Genomic DNA, 22,447 nt, shown 5'->3' on the forward strand with positions numbered 1-22,447 from the left:
TCTTTGTATTTTCGGGTGCACTCTGTATGCCCTGCAACATCATACTGACTCACAAAAAAGTTGCACACGCGATACACTTGACTATTTATCCTCTTGTCTTTGGGTGTTCTCACATTTTAAAAACTATATCCCGCTCGCAGCGACCATGTGGCATGGTCTTTCGAATAAGGTGACATAAAAACAGGAAGTTGAACCAAGGAACAGGAAGTAGGGAAGAGATAGCAAGTGAAACCCATGGCATGAAAAAAGTCCTGTGGCAAGTCCAAACTGCAGAGACATCTCAAGAAAACAACAGATAAATTGGAATATATTTTCTAATGGAATACTTTTTGGATGCTGGCACCCTGAGAGGACAAATAGGATTGACTTGCTTGTCTAACTTGGATCTGCTTGGTTGCTGCTATGCTCCATGGCAGAATTGTCATTCAACAAGAAAGCTTTGTGCCGATATGCCTTCCTGAAAAATCAGTCTATGCTTCAAATTATTATTATTAATATTCACATGTGCTAGCGTGAACAAGAAGACCAGTAAATGACGTGTCACAGATTTATTTTGGAACAAAAAGGGAAAAAATGCAGTTAAAAAAAGGGAGCTCAATCGTAAAAATAATAATCAACGCCGGTTTTTACCAAAAGGCACAGCACACTTGTATCATGATATGGTTTTACAGCTTCAATGCAGGCTGAAGCAAATATTATTGTTGTCTTTAGTCGCAAACTTTCTTCAAGCTGAACATGTATTGCTTCTAGAATATCACCCACTTTTTCGGCCAGAAGCACAAAGGCAAATAAAGCTTCAAAAAAGGAGGGGAAGCTCAAGGACAAAAATATACCTTCTGGTTTTTTTGTTGTCATTTTATGACTGGCATTAATGGGCAAGCTAATTTTTGGACTAATTAAATCAAATTCTTTCCTTCCGCACACCTGATGATCTTTTACACAGTTTTAGGCAGGAAAAAAAGAATGACAGATTAACGTGACCTGTTTGCAATGTCAAAGTATGGACCTCACAATTCACCTAAATAGTGTTACATTTCAGACATGGATTCTTGCAATTTTGTCATGTGTTCCGTTATAATATGAAGTGGAGATAGTTTTGGGAGGTCAATTATGGGACAACAGTTTTTTCACATCTCATTTTCCGTACCGCTTATTCCTCATTAGGGTCGCGGGGGTTGCTGGAGCCTATCTCAGCTGTCTTCGGGCACGAGGCGGGGGACACCCCGAATTGGTTGCCAGCCAATCGCAGGGCACACAAAGACGTACAACAGTCACTCTCACACTCACACCTAGGGACAATTTGGAGTGTTCAATCTGCCTGCCATGCATGTTTTTGGGATGTGGGAGGAAACCGGAGGACCCGGAGAAAACCCACGCGGGTCCGGGGAGAGCATGCAAACTCCACACAGGGAGGCCGGACCGGGACGCGAACCGGCGACCTCTGCACTGTGAAGCCGGTGTGCTAACCACTCGACTACCGGGCCGCCCCCGCAACCCTAATGAGGAATAAGCGGTACGGAAAATGAGATGAGATGAGTTTTTTCACAGAATACACATGCTTGTTTTTGCGCATTTGTGGAAGGAACAAAAAATAAGCCTTAACGATTCTCCAGCATTGCTCGTGTCATCCCCTCGGTTACTTACAGCCCCTAGGAGGTGTTCATTCCAGGTGTGCGATAGTTTAGCTCGCCATCTGTCAGTAGCAAAGTTGACGATGGGCGACGTGGACGTTATTGGCCCTGTTGGCTCATCCTGAGAATCTGCAGGAGAAGACGTTGCACCTCTTCGTCCATATGACCCTGTTGGATAAGCACACTGCGACTCAGTTTTGATTGGGAATGCAGATATGTGTTAAGATGTCACTAATGTCACATTAGTCTAAAGGCTGTTTTTAGGGGACTTTTTAAAAGTATTCTTGTAATATTACACCTAGTTTCATAACTGTGATTTTATTCTCCTGATGTTTCAGTCTTAGACAATGAAGAATTTATTCTTGGGGGATGGTTCATTCACATCAAATCTAATCACACACTGACTATTACGTCTCCAAATATTACAACAATAACATTATTGTATATTTATGGCTTATAAATTCCATCTCTATGCTTTTAATTGTTTTTTTTTTGTTATAATGACGAAATGGCCGCTTCATCTCATATCTTTATTTTGTATTGTTTTGCGATCTTTCCAGAGATGCCCTAAAGCTCCTTTGAGCAATAACTCTGCTTCTTTAACACCAGTTAACTACAAAAGTAGGCGTCTGTGTAAGCTCTCAGTCGTACAGGAGTGGTCCATCGATGAGAAGGTTTCTTCAGCCGTCATCTGTACAAAAGTGAAGGTTTCGGACGTTTCGCCTCCTATCCAAGAGGCTTCGTCAGCGAACTAAAGTCTGACTGGTCGTATCGGCCCTATTTATATATCCCTAATGTCCAGACATGGTGGCGCCGGACACAGCTATGATAGGTCCCTACAAAAGTAGGACATTTACATTCATTTGACATTCAAATTGCACTAATCTACATTTTAAATGTACCCTTGGAAGCCACCTCAAGGTTGTTTTTTCTGCGTAATGTGTGCGTGTGTGTGTGTGTGAGACGTGACGTGTTACTCTCGCGAGACTCTGACCTGCACAGCCGCCAGTAAATGAGAACGATACACAGCCACCACCTGTTTGTGCTTTGTTTCCCAATCCTTGAAGAATAAAAGGGTAAAAACAATTATGACAGTAAAATAACTACAAGCAAGATGTTACATGTTTTTCTTAAATTATGATTATTATTATCATTTGTTCGGTACCTGGAGCTGTTGGCTAAGTACGGCAACCCGGTTCTGTAGCGCCATTCGCTGTCCCGGGTTCCCCTGATTTGCGGACGTGATACCGAGAGGAGGCGACAGAGATCCAAGCGCCTCTTTTAGCCGGAACACCTCCTTTGAAAGCTCCGTTATCTACATCAGAAACAGTTTAAAGTTCATGTTTTTAAGGAGCTCATGGTGGTCACGTTCATATAAACCCGTACTCGTCCAAAACTTCGGAATCGTAACAGGCCATGACTTATTTTTATTTTGCTGTGTCATCATATATTTCACTTCCGTGTAACCAAGTATTGTCCACCACTTGTGTTTGTTTTTGACGGCAGCCTTTTCCGACTTTTCCTGGACGTTGGCGCATATTTTACGAAAGAAAATTGCCACTGTATACCGCGGAAAATTATGTTGATAGCATATTCGGAGGAAGCCAATAGTATTTTGTTGGCGAATGGCAAAAGTGGGGACAATTTTCTTTGAATCTTCTGCCACCTAGAAGAAGAGCATTCAAAAAGTCTGTGTCACACTACAATACACACTACAGTACACTGGAAAAAAAAGTTTTCGTTGAATTTACTTAATTTCATTTACGTAGTAAGAGGAAATGAAATACATAATCTAGATCCAGTAAATTCACTTTTTTTCAGTGTATATAGACAAAGATAGAACCTGAAGTTACAACACATGCCTGCAGACGCTATTTACTCATAGTACGGTGGCCTTCGAAACAAAAAACATAATTGGACTTGCAAAGTAAAGCTTCACTCCGATCATTTTCACCGCTAAATGGGCTGAAGTCGGGAGCTTAAGTTTGACGGAAACAACCAATAGTAAAAAAAAACTGCACATTTTCTGGTCACACTGGATAGAAGCATGTACTTGCATTTTGTCACATTTTAGGAACCATATTTGTCGCCATTCTGTAATTTATACCTTTCAGACAGGCGAGAAATATTATGTAGCCGCCACAAGATGACAGCAAAGCACCATTCTAAATAAAGATCCATAACTCATTTGAATTTATCATCATGGCACAAGATACATACAGTACAGTGCCTCAATTTTCTCTCACAAAAACATCAACACAAAAACGTTCAAAGTTTGCGACCCCCCCCCCCCCCCCTGAAATATTATTATCATCAATGCACCCTAGCAATGTCTCACCTTGCGGTCCTTTTCCTTGACCAGGCCTTGTGATTGCTGGATGTTATTGTGCAGTTCCTGGATATGACTGGACTTGGCTTGCAGTTCTTGAAGCTGCTGCTGAACAGCGGCCAACTGCGTCTCTGCAACCTGTCGCTCGCTCTTATGAAAGAGAGCCTCCCGTTGCACTTGGAACACCTTACAAAGGGAGGCGACCACTCATTGTGTTATTCGAGGAAACATGTGCCTCTCGTGTTGATGTGATTACTGACTTCATTGACCGAACGAACACTGTAAATTTCCATCTTGGAAGGAAGTTAGTATTGACTGGACTGGGCGATTTGTGAAAGCTTCAATCATATGCTGTATGGAGGGGGGTATAAATAATGCAAAGGCGGGAAAGAGATAAAGGTGGAACTTGACGCTCATTCTAGCCGACAAAATAAAGACTAAGTGGACTAAGACTGCTTGTGATAGGAAACCACACGTGCATACCTCAGTGCACGTCTTCTCGTGTTTGCGTGTGAGATCGTTGAAGCGGGCAGCGGCGGCATTGATCTCGGCCTGCATGGACAACCGCAGGGCCTCGTGGTCCTCCTTGGAGATGAGACCCTGCTGGGCGGCCTTTTCAGATTTAAGTTGCAGCAGCTCTGCCTCCTTGTCACTCAGAGCTTCTTGAGTTGTCGCTGCGTTGCTCTCGCTGGCCTGTAGGGAGCGCTGGAGCTCTGACTTACAGGGCAGAATGTAAACATTTGGGTTTATTTTGTGGTTCAGGGTGATGGGGAAACAACTTCGCCTTGACTTAACCGCATTTTCATTAGGTGAGCCGGCACCTATCCCAGCGAACTTGGCCACTAACCTTAACTTTCTCGTGCTCTTCCTTAGGCACCGCCTCACACAATTTTTCAAGTTGGGCCTTTAATCCGGTTGCGTGCTCTTCAGCATCCATACGCAGCATCTTTTCCCGCTCAAGCTCCTGTACGGTTTGTGCTAGCTGGTCGGACACGGCAGCCAGCGCTTCTTTGTGTTTGGACAGAGGCATGGCATCCTTCAGGCGCAGGGCATCGTCGGCGCGGCTTTCGCGCTCGGCGCATAAGCAGTCGAGAGCTTGGGCGGCTTCCTGGCGAGCCGCCTCCAACTCTTCGCGGACTGATGCCAGCGTTCGTCTGGAAGGTTCTAATTGGACCGAGAACATGGTCAGTCCTAGCAATATTTACAGAAATCTGCGAAAGGTTTAGGGGTCAAACTATAAATGAGAAATGTAATTTTGCCCAAACCTGATGTGAGTGAGAGCTCCGAGCTCTCCGAGTGCTCTTCCTCCTCGTCCTCGCCATTTGTTGGAGGTCTTATCCTCTCCAACTGCAGGAGCGCATCATTGAGCCTCCTTGCAACCTCCGCTCTCTCCCTGGCCAGCTGTTCACATTGTACGCCCAGAGTGACCTGCACCTCCTCCAGATCCGAACGGGGCACACACTTCTTCAGCTCGCCCTCAAGCTCCACGACACGTTGCTGAAGGCGCCGCACCTGATCACCGGTCGGTCCCGCGCCTCCCGACGTACTCCCGCCCTGTGGTGTGCTCGCCTCCAGCTCGACCACTTTTTCTCCAACTTTCACAGTTTCTGTTTGGTCGCCTGCTTCTGACTTTTTCTGGACAAGGGCGGCTTGGAGTTTCTCAACTCTCTCCGTCAGCTGTTTGATTCTGTCTTTGTCCTCTGAAGTCTTAGCGACCGCTTTGGCGCGACTCTGAGCGAGCTCCTCCTCCAACTCGCCCACTCTTGCCTTCAGCTGCTGGGCCTCGGGATCTGGAACCTTATTGGCACCTGCTGTAGCAGCTTTATCTCCTTCGCCACATTCCACCGAGAACACCCCAAGCCGCATTTGCTCCTTTAGCTGCACCAGCTCTGACTGGGAGGAAGCCAAATGTACCTGAAGGCTATGCAACTTGTCCTTCAGAGCGTCCGGACTCTCTGAAAACCCAGCCTGAGAAGTTTCATCCCCTCTGCCGACCAAAGCAAAGATCAGTGATCATAAATAAAGGTCAAATCGATTTTTTTTCAGATGAGATGTCTCATTTCAACATATGTCCTTACACGAATTTTGATTTCATCAGGGCTTCAGAGGCCTCTTTTTTGGGGGGCAAATAGCTAATGTCTCTCTCACAGAAAGAAAAAAAACTGAGAAATTTGTTCCGAGGATGTTACTGGAATTTGCAGCTTGTCCACAACAGGGGTCACCACAGCAAGCCAATATGATTTGTTTAGCATCGTTGTGAGCCACCAGTAGGTGCATTGTGTACGTGTTTGTTTAACCTTGGCGGACTTTTACTTTTGGTCTTCTTTTGCTACTTTGTATTTTTTCCATTCAGTTCCTGATGACTTTATTTTAATACAATTTGTCAAACAACCTCCTGCTCCCTCCTGCCTGCTTTTTGGGATCCGAACCCGCCATCACCACCTTGCAAAACCGTGACACCAGTAGGTGTAGGATTACCCAAGTTCTCATCTTACCGTTTCTCCACCTCACCGATCTCCCCACTGAGTGTTTGAGCCTGAGAGTAGCGTTCCTGCAGGGCTTCAAACTCTTTCCTAATGGTCTCGTACTGCGCTATGGGGACAAAGTCCGATCCAGGGCTTTGCATGTCGGTGTCGTCCTTCTCAAACATCTCCAGCATCTGTAAAAAGACAAACATAGCGGAGCAAGAAATGTAACGTGGCAACTTAGTTTTTCATGTTAAATAAAGTAAGAACAATACATGTGTTTGGTAAAAAAAAACAAGGCCATGTTGCCAAATTGGCAATCATTGAAGGAAGCATAAATGCACGTCTTAACTGAGGCGCACTGGATGAATATGACATCACAAAGTTCATCGTGACATAAAAGACACCTTCTCATGAGAGGGTCTGAGGTTGTCCTCTCCGCAAACTGAAAAGCGTTTGTACCTGAACTTTGAGAATAAGCTCAGCGTTCTGTGATGTAAGCTCCTCTATTTTTTGTTGTAACGCTTCTGCACTTGCACCGTCTGCAAGGGTAGGAGACGGGCTGGCTGATTCCACATCGGAGGAAGTCTCGTCGCGAGTTGTGGCCCTGGAGCGCTTGGAGAGCAACCTCTCTGGAGGGCATGTTCAAGAACAAAAAGCTCAAAATTAACTTATTCACTGTCAGACGATGTGCAAAAACGTGTCCACTTGAGTGCCATTTTCACTCAAATTGCAGGACCCACAGAATATTGTCTTTCAGGACAACATAAACACTCAGTTCCGCGCAAGAAACCTTCGACTCTCTTCTTTCATCAGAAAAAAAGAGTTCATTCCTAAGTTATATGGCTCTGGAGTAATATGAGATGTACAAAATACAAAACATACATCTTCTGTTCCTGTCGGCTTTTCCCTTCAAGGGGTCACCACCGCAAATCAGTGTCCTCCATCTTTAGAGTTTTGATCTGCATGTTTGTTTTGGCCATGCTTTTACATCGGATGCCCTTCTTGACACAACCCTCTGTATTGATCCGGGCTTGGGACCGGCACAAGAAGACTTATGTCCCATTGTGGCTACAGAACAAGCAACTCGCTCAGTAAAAGGCTCCCAAACACAAAATGGTCATTGGCACAGCAACACTCAAAAAAGCAAAAACTACATATTGATTTTATATAGCGCTTTAACATCAGCTGAAGCTGTAAAAAAGCGCTAACATGGACAAAAGGCAAATACTGCACAGCCCGCGGAAGTGAAAACATTCCCAGAGGTCTGACCAACACTATCGGCATCCTTCGCAAGAAAAAACGAAACCTGAGCAAATTCGACAATGGCGCTCCACATCACATTTTTCAATGTCCGAATACATTCTGGGATGTCAACGAATGAGTTAAGTAGCATGCTATGTGGCTATATGGAAGTATTGGAACATCTGTCCAAAATACTCAAAAGTGAATCCTGGCTAGTTATTATTTGTGGAAAAATGCAAGTAGTTGGTCCCTCGGTTAGCTCCAAACCCCTTCGACATACTTCCGTGATAATGATGATTACTTTTTGATTGACCGGTCGGTGCTTTTGCTGCCATCCTAAAGCAAAATAAAGAGTGGAAAATAAAATCCCTTTGAATTGAAAGCATCCAATACGAACATTATTTGTTTAAAGCCACTCTCTTTACTCTGTCCTTTTTGAGCCTGCATTTAAATCCCCCCGTAACAGAAAGCGTTAAGAGTCAAATATTTTATTTTAGTTATTTTTTTTCTCTTCTCTTTTCTTTCTTTGTTTTCATTTTATTATACTGTATTATAAAAATGGTTACACAGTTGTATTATTGAGTACATTACTAGTCCTTACATGTTTTGTATTATTCACCTAGTTTTGGTTATTTTATGATGGAACTACTCCAAAGTATTAATCGATGTAGAAATGAGTTGTATGTTTATTTTCTTTTCATTGACTGTATGACCTGTGAAATCATAATAAACTTTAAATTGAAAAAAAAATGAAAACATCCTCCCATGTTTGGTACTTGATGAAGAACTTTCCCTTGTCAGGTTTTTGCCGTGATTAGTAATGCGGCTACTAAAATGCTCAGGAATTACAAATTACATACCTGGGAAGTCAAACATTTCCTCCATATCCTCTGAGTCGCTTGCCCCAATGCTTTTGAATCCATTCAGCTCCTCAATCAACTTGTCCCTCTCGGCTTCTGCTTCTTTGAGGCGCCGTTTCAGTTGGGATAGCTAATGTAGTCCATACACGACAATCATCCGACATTTTGTAGCTAATTTGCAATTAAAAAAATAGAAATAAACATGCATCAGGATTGTAGTACCTCCTCCAAGGCAGAAAGGGCACTTTGTTGCTGCTGCTCCAAGGATTTTATCTTTTGGAGTAAACGACCTCGCTCAAGACGTAGTCGCCGAATCTCCTCAAACACCTCCTCATCTTCCACCTTACGGCAAAGTATTTATTGATGTTACTGTATATGAAATGATGAATGACTTAAAAACAAACACATCTCTAACCTGATGTGATTCTGGGGGCTGAGGAGAGGGTGACTGAGAAGGGGGCTTGGGTGACTGAAAGGTGGGAGCGGGACCACGTGGATAGGGGCTGGGCGGCAAATCCTGAATGATCGTGGTTATAAATAAAGAGCATTTTGTAAAACACGGGCTGAGAGGTACCTGGTGAGAAGAGCGCGGTGGGGCAGGGGCTTTCCTTTTGCGAGGGGCACTATCCCCTTGCACCAGTGAGGCCCGTGTGTTGTTCTGGCTGGTCTGTATTGGTGGGGTAGAAAGGGAAGCCCTCTGATTAAATTGAAAGGAAATTAAGAAATTCTTGATACGATCGTGTCAGATTTAATTTAAAATAGGAATGAAAGCGTGACACGCAGTCATGTAAAAAACAATATGATGATAGACCTAATGGGAACGGAGTTTGATAGCCGTGCGACATTACCTCCTCGTCTGTCCCTTCTGACAATATGGATGCAGAAAAAGAGAGAACAATTCCTGACATTGAGATACATGTCACTATGTGCACAAATATACACAAGATCATATTTGTATGTTTTCTATTTCCAACTCATACGACTTGGACACTTATGCCATACCAGGCGGTGCTCCGTTTTGCAACATGTGCATTATGTGCTGGCTGTCAGCGCTGTAGTCATCCGCCTTGTTTCCAAGACCGTCGAGCAGTTGCGTGTTAGCGCCTCCCCTCAAAAGGACGGCCACGGTTTCTGCACTGTTGCTCTCGCAGGCCAGCATCAACGCAGTCCTGATTGAAGATACAACCAGATCACACTTGACCATGAACATTATTCAGAGTAACGAAATGCTGCCCAGTTCAGGGTATAGCCCCCTCGTCCCCGAAAACAGCTGTGACGATAAGCGGATTAGAATTGACAAAGATATTTCTTCTGTGTAGTTTGTTATGTTGCATGTCAAGAAGTGTTGATGTTATAACACTATTCCTGAAATTTCTACTTGCTACTGTAAGGTATGTGGAAGCCAGAAAAAAATGCCAAACTGGTCCCTTCATTATTAAAGGACAACCGATTTCTCCAGACAAGTTGTGTCCATAATTTGTAAAATGGCTTCAAATGACTTCCACTGAGCGTATTTTAATAAGATTCCACTGCATATAGTAGCTATATTTTACATGTTAAGACTCGCTCTGAATATTCAGGAAGTCTTGTTTTTGAGTTGGTGACGAGTCCGTACGTGACGTCACTAAAGGAATGCCCCCTAACCGAAAAAAGAGACACATCGTAGCAGTCCTTCCATCACGTCAATGTATTTTGCTGTACATGTTTGGTCTGAAAACGGTGTTGCACCCAAAAGCCGCCAGAAGAGGGCGTCCAAGCTCCATATAAGGAATTTATCAGCCTGTGGAAACGGGGGTGGCAACAGGAGGTCGCCATTTTGTGCCTCTTTTCTGGTGATCGATTTCACCCCCAATGTTGCCTCAAAATGGCACGCAATAAATGCTTTAATCGATTGCAAACATGTATGCTTTCCTCTTCAGAACTATTTGAATCATATTCATAACGGGATGTGTAACAGGAAAGCATATTCTCCGAATCTGAAGCCATTGTTTGGATTCTCCAGCAATGCAAGACGTCTTGGCGTGACGTCACCAACTGGGGGCCGGACTTTCTGAAAATGCCCAATTCGCAGCTCAATTTTTTTGCTGATTTTGGACACTTTAAGTCATTTTTATTGGTGTTTTGCATTTGAATAAAAATATACTGCGTGTTTTTGGTGTATTTTAGATGCTATAAAACGTTTTGTCTGATGTCAGTTAGGAAACCAAAAAGTGACGTCGGTTGTCCTTTAAGGTTTTACACCTATCGCAGGGGGTTCTGGTCCCCATTAACTGTGTTAAACGGGGGACTACTGTAATCATTTTCTGTTCAACTGAGTGAAATTATTTAATTTTCTGAGTGCACTCGATGAGCTCTTATGGCACAAAAATGCACCCAGCTGGGAATCATTGCATTAAAAACGACCCATTTCCATGTTATGCAATTACAAACACTGCAGGGTCTCATATATAGAGATGCCGATAACACCCGCTGAATATTCACAACTCTTGTTTCAATGCCAGCTTCATACTGAGGTACAGGTTGAGACCAAATCAACATGTTTGCTTCCTCCAACGTCAAAGTTGTTGACCCCCGCCAGAGGCCTTGAACTACCACCCTTGAAATCTTATCCAAATGCCGCAGACTCTCCCAATGAATCCTTCCTCTGTTGCAAACAGCACAACCCCACTGCTGCGATAATAGCCCCATAGAGGTCTGCGGCTCTATCTGTCCGGAATTTAGCAGCTGCTACGACCAGACTGACAGACACGTAACTTCCAGCCGGCCTGAGGCTGGAGCACAGATGAAGAGTTGTGTACCTCCCCTGGTTGTCCTGAATGTTTGCGTTGGCACCTCGACCCATCAGAAAGACACACAGCTCCGCTCGACTCATTTGCGCTGCCAGAATGAGAGCTGTGGCTCCATCCTGAAGGTGGGGGTGAAGGTGTGGGTAGGAGGAAAAAAAGTATGACCGCAACTATTATATTAACTCATTATTTTTGAACATACCCCATCCTGCACATCAAGATCGGCTTTGAAGTCCCACAGGATCTCAGTGCAGGATACGCAGCCACTGACCGCTGTAAATAAAATTGTTAATCAATGTGCCTTGCTCTTTTCAATGAAGTGGCGTTCTAATCAATGTAAAGTGCACCTGCATAAATTATGGATCAAAATTCGTCCCAGATTGAGGACAATGTTTTCCAAAATGTTATTGAGCCGTACAGATATTTTAAATATTTTATTGGGAAAGATTTTGCCCCACTTCAAGAATTTGGAAAACAAATACTATACAGTAATCCCCCGTTTTTGCTATTAATGGGGAAAATACAGTAATCCCCTGTTTTTCGCAATTAATGCTATAGACGAAAATTCGGCTAGTGGAGCTATATAATAAAACCCACGTGCTAAGACAGAGGGGGTGCTGGGCAGGGCTGAGAAGCTGCACAGTTAATCCACATGGCTGTAAACCACGAGATATTGTGCTGTCATTGGGTGAAGTCACCGCTGGGCACCATTTGGACAAAATCTCTCAGTAATGAGTAATTCAGCATTTTTTTTCATTATTTTTTTTCCCTGAAAAAAAAAAATCAGCGAAGCACTGAAACCATGATAAGCAAAGCGCAACGTAGCGAGATATCACTGTTCTATGCATCCAGAAGTCATGTGGAGACATAGATTCATTGGTGTTACAACTATAGCGGCTAAGAAGGCTCTATATCAACAAAACTGTACCGTATTGTATTGTATTCCCTTTAATATAGTCTAGTGGATACATTGTGCAACCTCGGCCACAATTGCAGCCCTTATTTTCTGTGTTTTATAATGTAGTGCACACTACAGATGAAAGCTGTTTTAAAATAGGCCATTCATTGAAGGTGCACCTTATAATATGAAACACCTTATAGTGCAGAAAATAGTGTATGTAATATTTTCTGTGACTCATTAAAGTGATCAAAATATGTAATTGACTTTGGTCAAAGTGTGCAACCGTACCTGTATGATGGAGGGGTGTTCTCCCAATGGCGTCTGTGCAATCTACTTCCAGTCTTTCCTGTTATCGACATAGTGAGACAAAATTTGCTACATTTGATGATGAACGGAAAATGTATGCTGTCAACATCATTTACCTGTAAAAGTCTCTTTAAGCATTCGGCCTGCCTGTTTTTGGCTGCGAGGTGAAGGGCGCCAAAGCCTAGCAATTAAAATCAGCAAACAATATGGTGGACTTGATGGATAATGTTGCTTTGTGTGGTTATATTTTGTGTGTATGTGCTGCGCAATACCACACCGGCACCGTCTGTGACATTGAGTTCTGCTCCGTGAGCAATGATAACCTCCAGACAGTCGACATGCCCATGAGACACACACAGATGGAAGCTGCCGGAAGGAGAGTGAGTTATTCTTAAGCATTTACTTATTCTCAAAATAGCGGGGATTTGATTTGTTTGTAAATCATGTTTTTATGTCGTGCAAATTAAGAGTGGCAGAATAAATCCTGATGATCGGGCTGAATTTTGACTACTGCAATTTGTTCATCCCCTTTCACCGCCCTGACCTGTCTATTGCAAAATCGTCAGGATTGACTATGTAAATCAATAACATTTTTTGGGGGGTAGACTTGGAATCATACACAGGGCAAACGCTTTCCTCTGACCAATATAATATTTTTGACTCAAAATGAGTTCTTCACTCTTGGCTTGCTGTTCAGCAGTTTTGTGGAATTCTTGAATAGAATTTGTTTATGGATTAGAGGCCTTTGCACTTAGGATACAAAAATAACACTGTGATGATTTTTGGAACATTGCAGCTCTTTGTTGTTGAAGATTGGATGAATTTATATAAGAGTGTTAAATAATGTAAAACGCTGTGATAAATGTTGGTCAAATAAAGACACACGCGCGCGCACACACACACACACACACACATGCATGTATTTTGTCCCTCTCAGCAATCTCGTCCTCGTTGGCATTTTGGCTCATGACTCGTAAAAGTGACAGGCAGTCGAATGACCCACTTACGCCGACTTGCCCTCAGCATCCAACTTGGTGGGGCAGAGACCCTTTTTAAGGATGAGGGCAGACACTTTGTCTGGTTCATTTTGCTCCGCAGCCTGGAGGAGTCTCTCGTCACTCTTACTCCAGTCCTGACTCTTATTGGATCCGGGTTGAAAAGAAAAAAAAGGAACACAATTATATAAACAAGGCATGACACAGCAATGGAAAAGCACGGTTAAACTAAGTTTTACTCCAGGTTCACTGCTGTGAAATATTACATATTCAGAAGCGGGAGCAGGCTGAGACAATGACAAAAAGCATGTATTTTTTTGTTCACCCTTTTAAGCCTTGTACCCTGCGGTTGTTGCACCCTGTGGCTGCGTGCCGTTGTCGTTCCAGATCAGGACTCAGCAAATAAGAGCAGCTGTACGTTGCTCGGTGGCAGGAATGGAGGGGTTGGGAGGTTCACTTTCCGGCTGTACATTGTACAGTAGAGATTTGAAGGAACCTATCCATCCCTCCATTTTCCGTACCGCTAATGTAGTATTAAAGCATGAGATTATATTATTTAAAGGACGACCGACGTCACTTTTTTGTTTCTTAACTGACGTCAGAAAAACGTTTACATGTAGTCGATTACATGTAGTCGAGTGGTTAGCACACTGCCTTCACAGTGCAGAGGTTGCCGGTTCCCTGTGTGGAGTTTGCATGTTCTCCCCGGGCCTGTGTGGGTTTTCTCCGGGTCCTCCGGTTTCCTCCCACACTCCAAAAACATGCATGGCAGGCAGATTGGCCACTCCAAATTGTCCCTAGGTGTGAGTGTGAGAGTGACTGTTGTATGTCTTTGTGTGCCCTGCGATTGGCTGGCAACCAATTCAGGGTGTCCCCTGCCTCATGCCTGAAGACAGCTGAGATAGGCTCCAGCACACCGCGACCCTAATGAGGAATAAGCGGCACGGAAAATGGATGGATGGATTACATGTACTTTGGTTTACTGGTGTCAAACTCAACCCGGATCTGGCCCACAATATCATCTTGTGTAGTCTGTGAGAGCAAATCAAGCATGTGAAAGTCTAAACCAAAATTTCATATATTTAATCCTTAATAACATAGACATAGTGCAAGAATTATTTCATTCTGTACTTATTACATATAAAAATGGCTGAACAAAGCATCATTGATTTAATAACTAGTTATCCGCCAAATTGTTGGGCACTGCATACGTAATATGCGGATATGATTAAACATTTACACAGTTTCAAAAAAATTCACAGCCTTCTCAGGGAAATCATAACTACAATGTGGCCCGCAACAAAAATGAGCTTGACACTCCTTCAGGTGACACCAGGATGGTGCAATGTAACTCGTGCGTGAGCGCGTGTGTGTGTGGGGGAGCGTGTGTGCGCGCGCGTGTGTGTGTACGTGTGAATCATTGAATGCTACCTGAGCTCGATTGGCCACTAAGCTTCTGCTTGAGAAGCAGTCAAGAGGCAGCCCCTTTGCCATGCTGCTGTGGTAATACTGAACTCCAATGACCCTCCCCCAAACCATTAAATACATACAAAATAAAAAAGACATCATCCATCTGGATTCAGACTTTACACTTACCTCATTCTTTTTAAACTTTGCCTTAAGACTCTTCATGTTGCACTCCTTTTGTGAAAACTGTACCAAAACGATGTTAATTTTATAAAACAAACGTAATAAAAACCAAAAGAAACTATACTTGAACCACCTGTGTCCCACCACGATTGAAGCTCTCCAACTCAACAGGTATCACCAGGCAGATATGGCACAAGCTCCGCCCAAATCATCGAATGAACCAATCAGCACACACAAAAACCTTGTTGCGAAAGAAGCATGCAACTTTTTAAATCGCTCATCTTTGGTATCCATTTCCAAGACCAAACAACGAGTTTGTAAACTTAAATTTTGTTATTGTTTTGAAAAGTTAGTCGAACCAGTGGCGACGTTGATGAAGCTAAATTGGTAATAATAATAATAATAATAATAATAATAATAATAATAATAATAATAATAATAATAATAATAATAATAATAATAATAATAATAATAATAATTGCGCCTTTCAAAACTCACAAGGACACTTGTAAGTAAACAAAACTCGGAAATACTTTCATTGAACGCAGGCTATTTTTTGTATGAAATACAGGGTGAATGAATAGCAATACCTCACCAATGCGAAGCTCCTACCACTAGGGGGGAGTAAATACAAGTACTACATATTCTAACGGTACTGGTCTATCATATTCATCATGGCAGTAAAATATTGCTATTTGCAAGGAAAAATAACACCCAGAACGGTGATGTTCAGAGAAAACCCCACAAACAAAATTTATTCCTTCATAATGAAGAAGCTGTGTTAATTTCCGTGAAATATTCCACGGTGCCTTGTTCTCACTGTGTGATTCCATGAAATTTTTATTCCTGCCGTTCTCTGTGATTATCTCCCACTGTATGAGATCACTATTTTTTTCTCCAAATCTCCAATTTTCCTTTCTCCACATGTTCCCCCTGCATCATTATTTTCTATTAACCCACTCCAAAGAGTTCTAAAGCCCCTGGTCAAATTGTATAACATACTCAAATGCATTATGGTAGTGATGATCATAACGCCGTAGAAATGGGAAATGAAGAACCATGGAATGTTATTCCATTGCAAGATGATGGGACATAAAAGCATTCTGTGAGAAATAATGGTAAGTAAGCATAGTCATCGGCTGGATTCTGACATTCTGTTTTCCAGTTTGTTTAGGAGCATAAGGTAAGTAACATGGTAGTCTTGTTTGCAAAACAACTTTACATTTGTAAGGTGCGGGATTTAAATCTCAAGCTTGGCCTTCCTGTGTCAACTTGGACATGTTGTTTATATACAGTAAAGTCTCGTTATATCGATATTCAAGGGAGTCCGAAAAAATATCGATATAACCGGGACTATCGATATATCCGACCCTGTTTGCAGGTAATTTTCTCCGTGCGTGCATAGAAATAGTATCGATATAACCGGGACTATCGATATATCCGATATCGATATAACGAGACTTTACTGTATTTTCTTGGTACGCCATGTATTCATACTTTCCTGTAGGCCTGATTGTGAGTGCAACTGGTTGTTTGTTTATGTGTTTGGAGGAGATATGTTCCGATTCCAATCAAACTTTGCATTCCGACATTCTGTCATTTTTGGCAAATCTTGTCATTTTGCAATTTGAAGTTAACTGGCGGCATCAAGGGATTTTGTTCAACCTCAGAATCTTTGCTGGAATGAATACCAAATGACAAGATTGTTCAAATGATCCCTACAAGATTTATTTGTCGTCTTCTTTTCATTACAGCATGAAGAGGCCTCTCGTGAAAGAGGCCATTTAGCCTCTGGGGATTAACTGCTTTTTCCTTTTGGTTAGTAATGCATAAATGATTGCGTCTTTTGAGTCACAACTGATTTAAAGTGAATAGCAGAGACCCACAAAATACTGGATTAACCATCATAAACCCCCAGTGGCTTCAGATTTTCTTCCAAATGGTCTGGCTCATAACCAGAGCCAGGAACCCCTTAAACACTGAGCAAGCGGAGTAAAATTTGAGGGGTCTGATGTTGATGATTATCTTGTGTTGCGGAGGGTGTATGTGCATTAGGATTCCAGTACAATGACCTCATCCTGTTTCCCGCCTACAAGAGAAAGCAAGCTCACGAGTGTCATAAAGAAAAAGGGCATTTACCGACCTTAATGGATGCACCATGTTGATTCTGCCCTGGTGGACAATGGAAAATAACATATCTCTGAAAGGACATATACGTAATAGTCTAACAAAAGATGTAGAATGTATCCACCTTTGCCTTTCACACAGAAGTAGGATATCGCTGTGTATTTACATTTTAACATGGCATCTTCTCATCGGATGATAAGATGTGCAACATTGTCAGTACCAGCGTCCGGTGTGACAAATAGGTTGGGGGACAACAATTGCCAGGGGAAGCTTGAAAAACTCAATTCTGAGAATGAAGCAGACTGAGACCTTGACAAAGCGGTGAGAGCAATGCTTAAAGGGTTGGGCTATGAATTGAAATCCAAACGTTGTTTTGATTTTGCCTTTTTGTGAACTTTAAATTGTTGTAATAAAAGAAAATTGCTTAATGTGCCGAATGGTGGTTGTAAATTCTGGACATTGTGAAAAGCACTCTGAACAGACCATGCTACAGACGCTGCCCACCTTACAAACGAGAGACGTTCTGAGCAGTCGTTCGTAAGGTAAATTTGTTGCTTCAGTGCTATATATAGCAGACAAAATATTTTTTGTCTGGAATGTATGTTGAAGTCAAACACTAAACGGGAAAGTATAAAACACAGACGCTCTAACAGTCGTAAAGTCAATTCACACTTACTGCAGTATGACAACATAAATACTCAGGTCTTCAGTAAGCCATTACTGAAGGTGTTGGCACGTAATTACTGAATTACATGCCAGCAGCCATTATTTTTTGTTATGCATCGCCTTCTCCTCCGAGCCTGAACTGGGAAGAGGGATTTCCTCCCCGCCTACATGCTCTACGCAGCCAATCGCAAGTGAGTTCGGAGGATGGCCCTGAAGTCATTGGAAACAGTTCAGCATAGCCGTGCCCTGATTGGTTAGCCTTGGTGTCCGTCGTGTAAACACCCAGCCCTTGAAACCTCCAATGTGTGTGTGTGTGTGTGTGTGTGTGTGTGTGTGTGTGTTGTGTGTGTGTGTGTGTGTGCGTAGCACTGGTGGAGATGTGGTGTCACACGTGCGCACCGCGGCGCTGACGTGTGTACGCCTTTGAAGTGTACCTTTCAACCCTTTGATGTCTTTAAAGTCAGTCTGGCTCATTCCCACGCAGGCCAAGGGTATATAAGTAGAGCGGGACAGGGAGATGGGGGGAATCATTCGGACTCGGACTCAGACACACGCACGCAGATTCGCAGAGACCAGCACAACGTCGGAGTCCACAGCACGACTTGCTCGACTCCACGCCACTCCACTTGCCTGGGACACGGCAAGGCACACAATACAAAATGTAATTTACAGCATCGCTGTCCGAACATTTTCGACACACAAGCAAAAATGTTTTGTCATGTATTTACCATTGTTCGTAACGGGGAGCGTTTGTACTTATGCGGCAACCTTTACGTATTTATGATTCTGCCCTTCGCAAGCGTGCTTGAAGTCGCTAACCTCTACTTGGAAATATGCTGTAAACACGCAACATTAGCATTAAACCTAATTGTATCCATGTATTTCAATAACAAGTATGCCTTGTCTGAAAAAAAAAACATTGGATTGGATTGGATTGGCTTTGCCTTTATTCGTCTCGCAGTGGAGAAATTTACATTTCACAGCAGCAAAGTTATGAAAGGAATGAAAGTAGAAAAACAAAATACAGGAGCTGCTGGAAAGGCAGCCACTATCACAGTCAAAAGAACAAAAAAAAAAAAACACAGGCAGTGATAACGCGAAATCCAATACAAATCTCAATTCACATGCTAAGGGAATTAGCATCCACTAACCGAGAATATTCACATGTAAACGCTTACTTTACATAAGTCCTCATATATATATATTTTGTTTTCACGTCAATTTTAAAGTTTACTTTTCGAGGATTGAAAAGTGCTGTCTCATGGAAAGTCTTCACAACACTTTAGTTTTTGCCCAATTTTCAATGTAATCTACACGAACCGCTTTATTATTTTAATCCAGCGCATGCATTCTGTTTTGTTCGATATAGTAGGTGGTCAGTTAAAAAAATACATTTTGCATTGTCTATTAAAGATGAGTCGGATTTGAATCGGTAGCCAGTTTGGGATGAGGCGAGGGTGAAAAAAAAATCATCCAGTGATGTGATGGGGATAAATAATGCACAAGCACGTAGCGTTGTTCGTGAGAACTCATTTCTCCCTCTGTTTACTCCACCGCGTGTTTATTCTCCCCTTTTGCCTGATATTTTCAGAGGAAACTCTCCATGTTTGCAGATATTTAAATGAATGAACGCTCCGGTGCGCGTGGAAGGAGACGCAGATAATAGGACCAAGCGAAGCGCCTCCCCTTTAAACGCAGTGACTTTCTCTCTCGTTTTCTTTATCTGCGAGCTCCCCTCACTCGCTCGCACTCATTTGGACCTTTTGCCTTCTTCCCTCGTATGCTGGATTTATGACCCACTTTCCCCCCTTCCACCCGGATTATCGTTCTTGGGGGAATACGGGGTTTTCATCCCTTTTGAAACAGAACGCGTGGAAGTTGTTTCGTGGGCAGACACGAAAGGAGACGGAATGAAGCGTGCAAAGTGGTTGAGGGGCTGAACAAACATAAACGCACGTTGGTTTGGTGAGTCCATGTGCTTTGCTTTTGGGTAAACCGAACGTTTGTGTCACCGTTAAATTTTTACAATTGAAACTCAACATGCTTACTTTTAATCTGCCTCTATCTACCACAAACTTAAATTTGTTAGTTTAACTTTGCAATCCATGCAACTCGGCTCTCTTACTTATGTGTTTTAATGCTGTTTTCTGGAGCTCGTGTGTTTAGGATGTAAATACTGCAATGGGCAAAGTTCACCTGGCAGATGGTGTTGCCTAAAACAAAAGGAGAATCTGTGCCCAGCTGTTCTGGTTTAGCCTGGTGTCCTTTTGACAGCATGGAAGGCCACATTCCGGTTTTAGTCTGCAGTACTTCTTTTCATGATCTCCACAAAAGAACTATTAAGTGGGTACAGTATACCATCGGTTTTACCAGGTAAAGTGAGTTTCTTTTCCATTTAACGTGGGGAAACCTTTGACCCGAGATATGTGCTTGCAAGCTGCAATTGCAGAGTTTGCTTTGACAAACGTACTATGTACCATATCAGAAAAGAGCGTGAAAGCTGAAAAGACTTGGATCGGCTGTGACATGCAGTTTAATGTGTCATTTTATGATGTAAAATTGGTCTTTCTGACACTTATTTTCACATAGAAAGATTTTATTGTGCTAACCCAGTTCTCTATATCCACTGGTTCCCATGTGGAATATAAATTCATGGAATTTGATTTATTGTGGTTTATAGGGGCGGATATAGACTCCCGCTGTACACCTATATTTCTGATCATGTAAGATTGTTAAAGAAAAAAAAATCCACCTTTTACGTCCTTGTCTGTCCCATTCAGTCTTTCACCACTAGACCAAGTTTTGGAAGCAAAGCCACGATGGCCAAGTGGCTCAAAGACTACTTGAGTTTTGGCAGCAGAAAGGTACCCCCCCAACCTCCCACGCCGGACTACACCGAGAGCGAGATCCTAAAAGCCTACCGCCTACAGAGGGAATTGGACTTTGAAGATCCATACGAGGACTCGGAAAACCGGCCCAGGGCTGAATCTGGGACTTCGGAGCCTGCCAGCCCAGTGTACGGCTCGCCCATGAAATCCTCCAGCACGGATGTGAAATCTCCCAAACACAGACTCATTAAAGTGGACTCCCAGGACCTGGGCCGCACCAAGATTCTACTCAGTGCCATCTCTTTAGATGACCAACAAGAACCTGTAAGCATTTATTTGTCAGTTAGAGGCGTTAAACATGTTTTCATGATGGCCCACCTTATAGTTTTGGATACCCTCATGCGGGAAGGGCAGGTGTTAAAAGAACATATATCTCTTTGAACATTTAAAATGGGTTCAATTTGGGCATATTCACAATCATACCATTCTATTACATATTTAATCTCATTTCAATTACTGTGCAATGACGATTTAAAACTACAAGTTACTTAACAGAAGTTGCTCATCAATTGGCAATCACATATTTTGGCACGGACGACACAGACTCCTTACTGAAATAAACATGTGGACGGTTGGTGCAGCATATAAGCATCAGTGCGTCAAGATTGTGTAAACATTTTAATTAAAATGAGACTCGTATCATGGTTATTCCATATATCTGCCAGTCTATCCTCCAATATAACAAAAGCACATGCCCGGCTGAAAATGCTCCTGATAACAGATGCCGACAAACCGCTTCAATCCTCACGTCAGTCGTCATCTAATTGACCAATTGCCTTTCTGCAACCATGAAAAGACAGACGATATGCAGCATCTGCTTAGGTGACACAACAAAGAGGAGCTGTGGTTGATCAATAACATCTTTCATGTCAGCAACTAGCGTATTGTCAACAGCAAGTGTTTTTCCCAAGCCCCTTCCTTCCTCCCAGTAAACCCACCGCCCGACTCACCCATCCAATCATGTCTCATTTTATAACACTTTCTACATAACAGGGCAAAATTTACTTACAATACACAATTGCAAACTATTTCTGTCATAAAAACAACAACATATAGATAGTTCCACTATATACAGCATATGTGTCAAAGTCAAGGTCCGGGGGCCAAATCTGGCCCGCCACATGATTTTATTCGGCCCGCAAAAGCAGATCAACCATGTCAAGTGCCATAATGCGTGCTGATTTATGAACCAAAATTTCATATTGTCATATGTATACCACCATACCATTTTTGACTTTAAATTTGAAAACTTGTAATTTATTAATTTGTTGTGCGCCCTACATGTAATATAATAATAATACATTTAATTTCTAAGCGCCTTTCAAAACTCTCAAGGACACTTTACAATCACGGGGTAAGAACTCTTTTTTTTGTGCGGGTGAGCAGCCGCAGCCATTTGCGCCAGCGTTGACTCTACCCAGAAGTAACACAGCAGCAAAGTTATGAAAGGAAGAGGAAAGGAAAGAAAGAAGTAGAAAAACAAAATACAGGAGCTTCTGGAAAGGCAGCCACTCTTGCGGCGCCATCTGTAAGTCAAAAAACAAAAAATAACTAAATAAGAAATAATATGACACCACAATGACAGACAGAGTCATTCAGCACTTGCTGTACCCTCTGTGACATGAAGCATTTCTAGATGAAAGAGAAGAGGAATATGT

At 42.6% G+C, this 22,447-nt stretch overlaps 2 protein-coding genes across 7 annotated transcripts in view; one reads left to right on the top strand and one right to left on the bottom strand.

Moving 5' to 3' along the window:
• Positions 1 to 525: 525 nt before the first annotated feature.
• Positions 526 to 15,257, bottom strand: ankrd24 (ankyrin repeat domain 24). The gene is made up of 22 exons (XM_089001779.1): positions 15,115 to 15,257; positions 13,531 to 13,661; positions 12,801 to 12,889; positions 12,640 to 12,704; positions 12,506 to 12,563; positions 11,519 to 11,589; positions 11,329 to 11,435; positions 9,533 to 9,699; positions 9,379 to 9,401; positions 9,105 to 9,197; positions 8,946 to 9,047; positions 8,753 to 8,872; positions 8,531 to 8,660; positions 6,888 to 7,057; positions 6,456 to 6,619; positions 5,226 to 5,947; positions 4,808 to 5,124; positions 4,444 to 4,677; positions 3,970 to 4,146; positions 2,797 to 2,946; positions 2,626 to 2,691; positions 526 to 1,799 (listed from the first exon to the last, which is right to left on the bottom strand). The coding sequence occupies exons 1-22, from the start codon at positions 15,148 to 15,150 to the stop codon at positions 1,731 to 1,733; spliced, it is 3,261 nt and encodes a 1,086-aa protein (XP_088857905.1). The 5' UTR covers positions 15,151 to 15,257; the 3' UTR covers positions 526 to 1,730.
• A 3,229-nt stretch (positions 15,258 to 18,486) lies between these two features.
• The window catches only part of shdb (Src homology 2 domain containing transforming protein D, b), a 46,384-nt gene continuing 42,423 nt past the window's right edge, over positions 18,487 to 22,447 (top strand). Inside the window, exons 1-3 of one of the 6 annotated variants that reach the window (XM_089001776.1) lie at positions 19,597 to 19,866; positions 20,682 to 20,765; positions 20,832 to 21,053. In XM_089001776.1, the coding sequence (XP_088857902.1) occupies positions 20,721 to 20,765; positions 20,832 to 21,053 (267 nt within the window). In that variant the 5' untranslated portion in view covers positions 19,597 to 19,866; positions 20,682 to 20,720. The other 5 variants (XM_089001777.1, XM_089001774.1, XM_089001775.1 and 2 more) reach the window with 5 other exon arrangements.

This window comes from Hippocampus bargibanti, linkage group LG07 (assembly GCF_051943395.1).
Source record: "Hippocampus bargibanti isolate YZ-2025 linkage group LG07, ASM5194339v1, whole genome shotgun sequence".
Taxonomy (NCBI): domain Eukaryota; kingdom Metazoa; phylum Chordata; class Actinopteri; order Syngnathiformes; family Syngnathidae; genus Hippocampus; species Hippocampus bargibanti.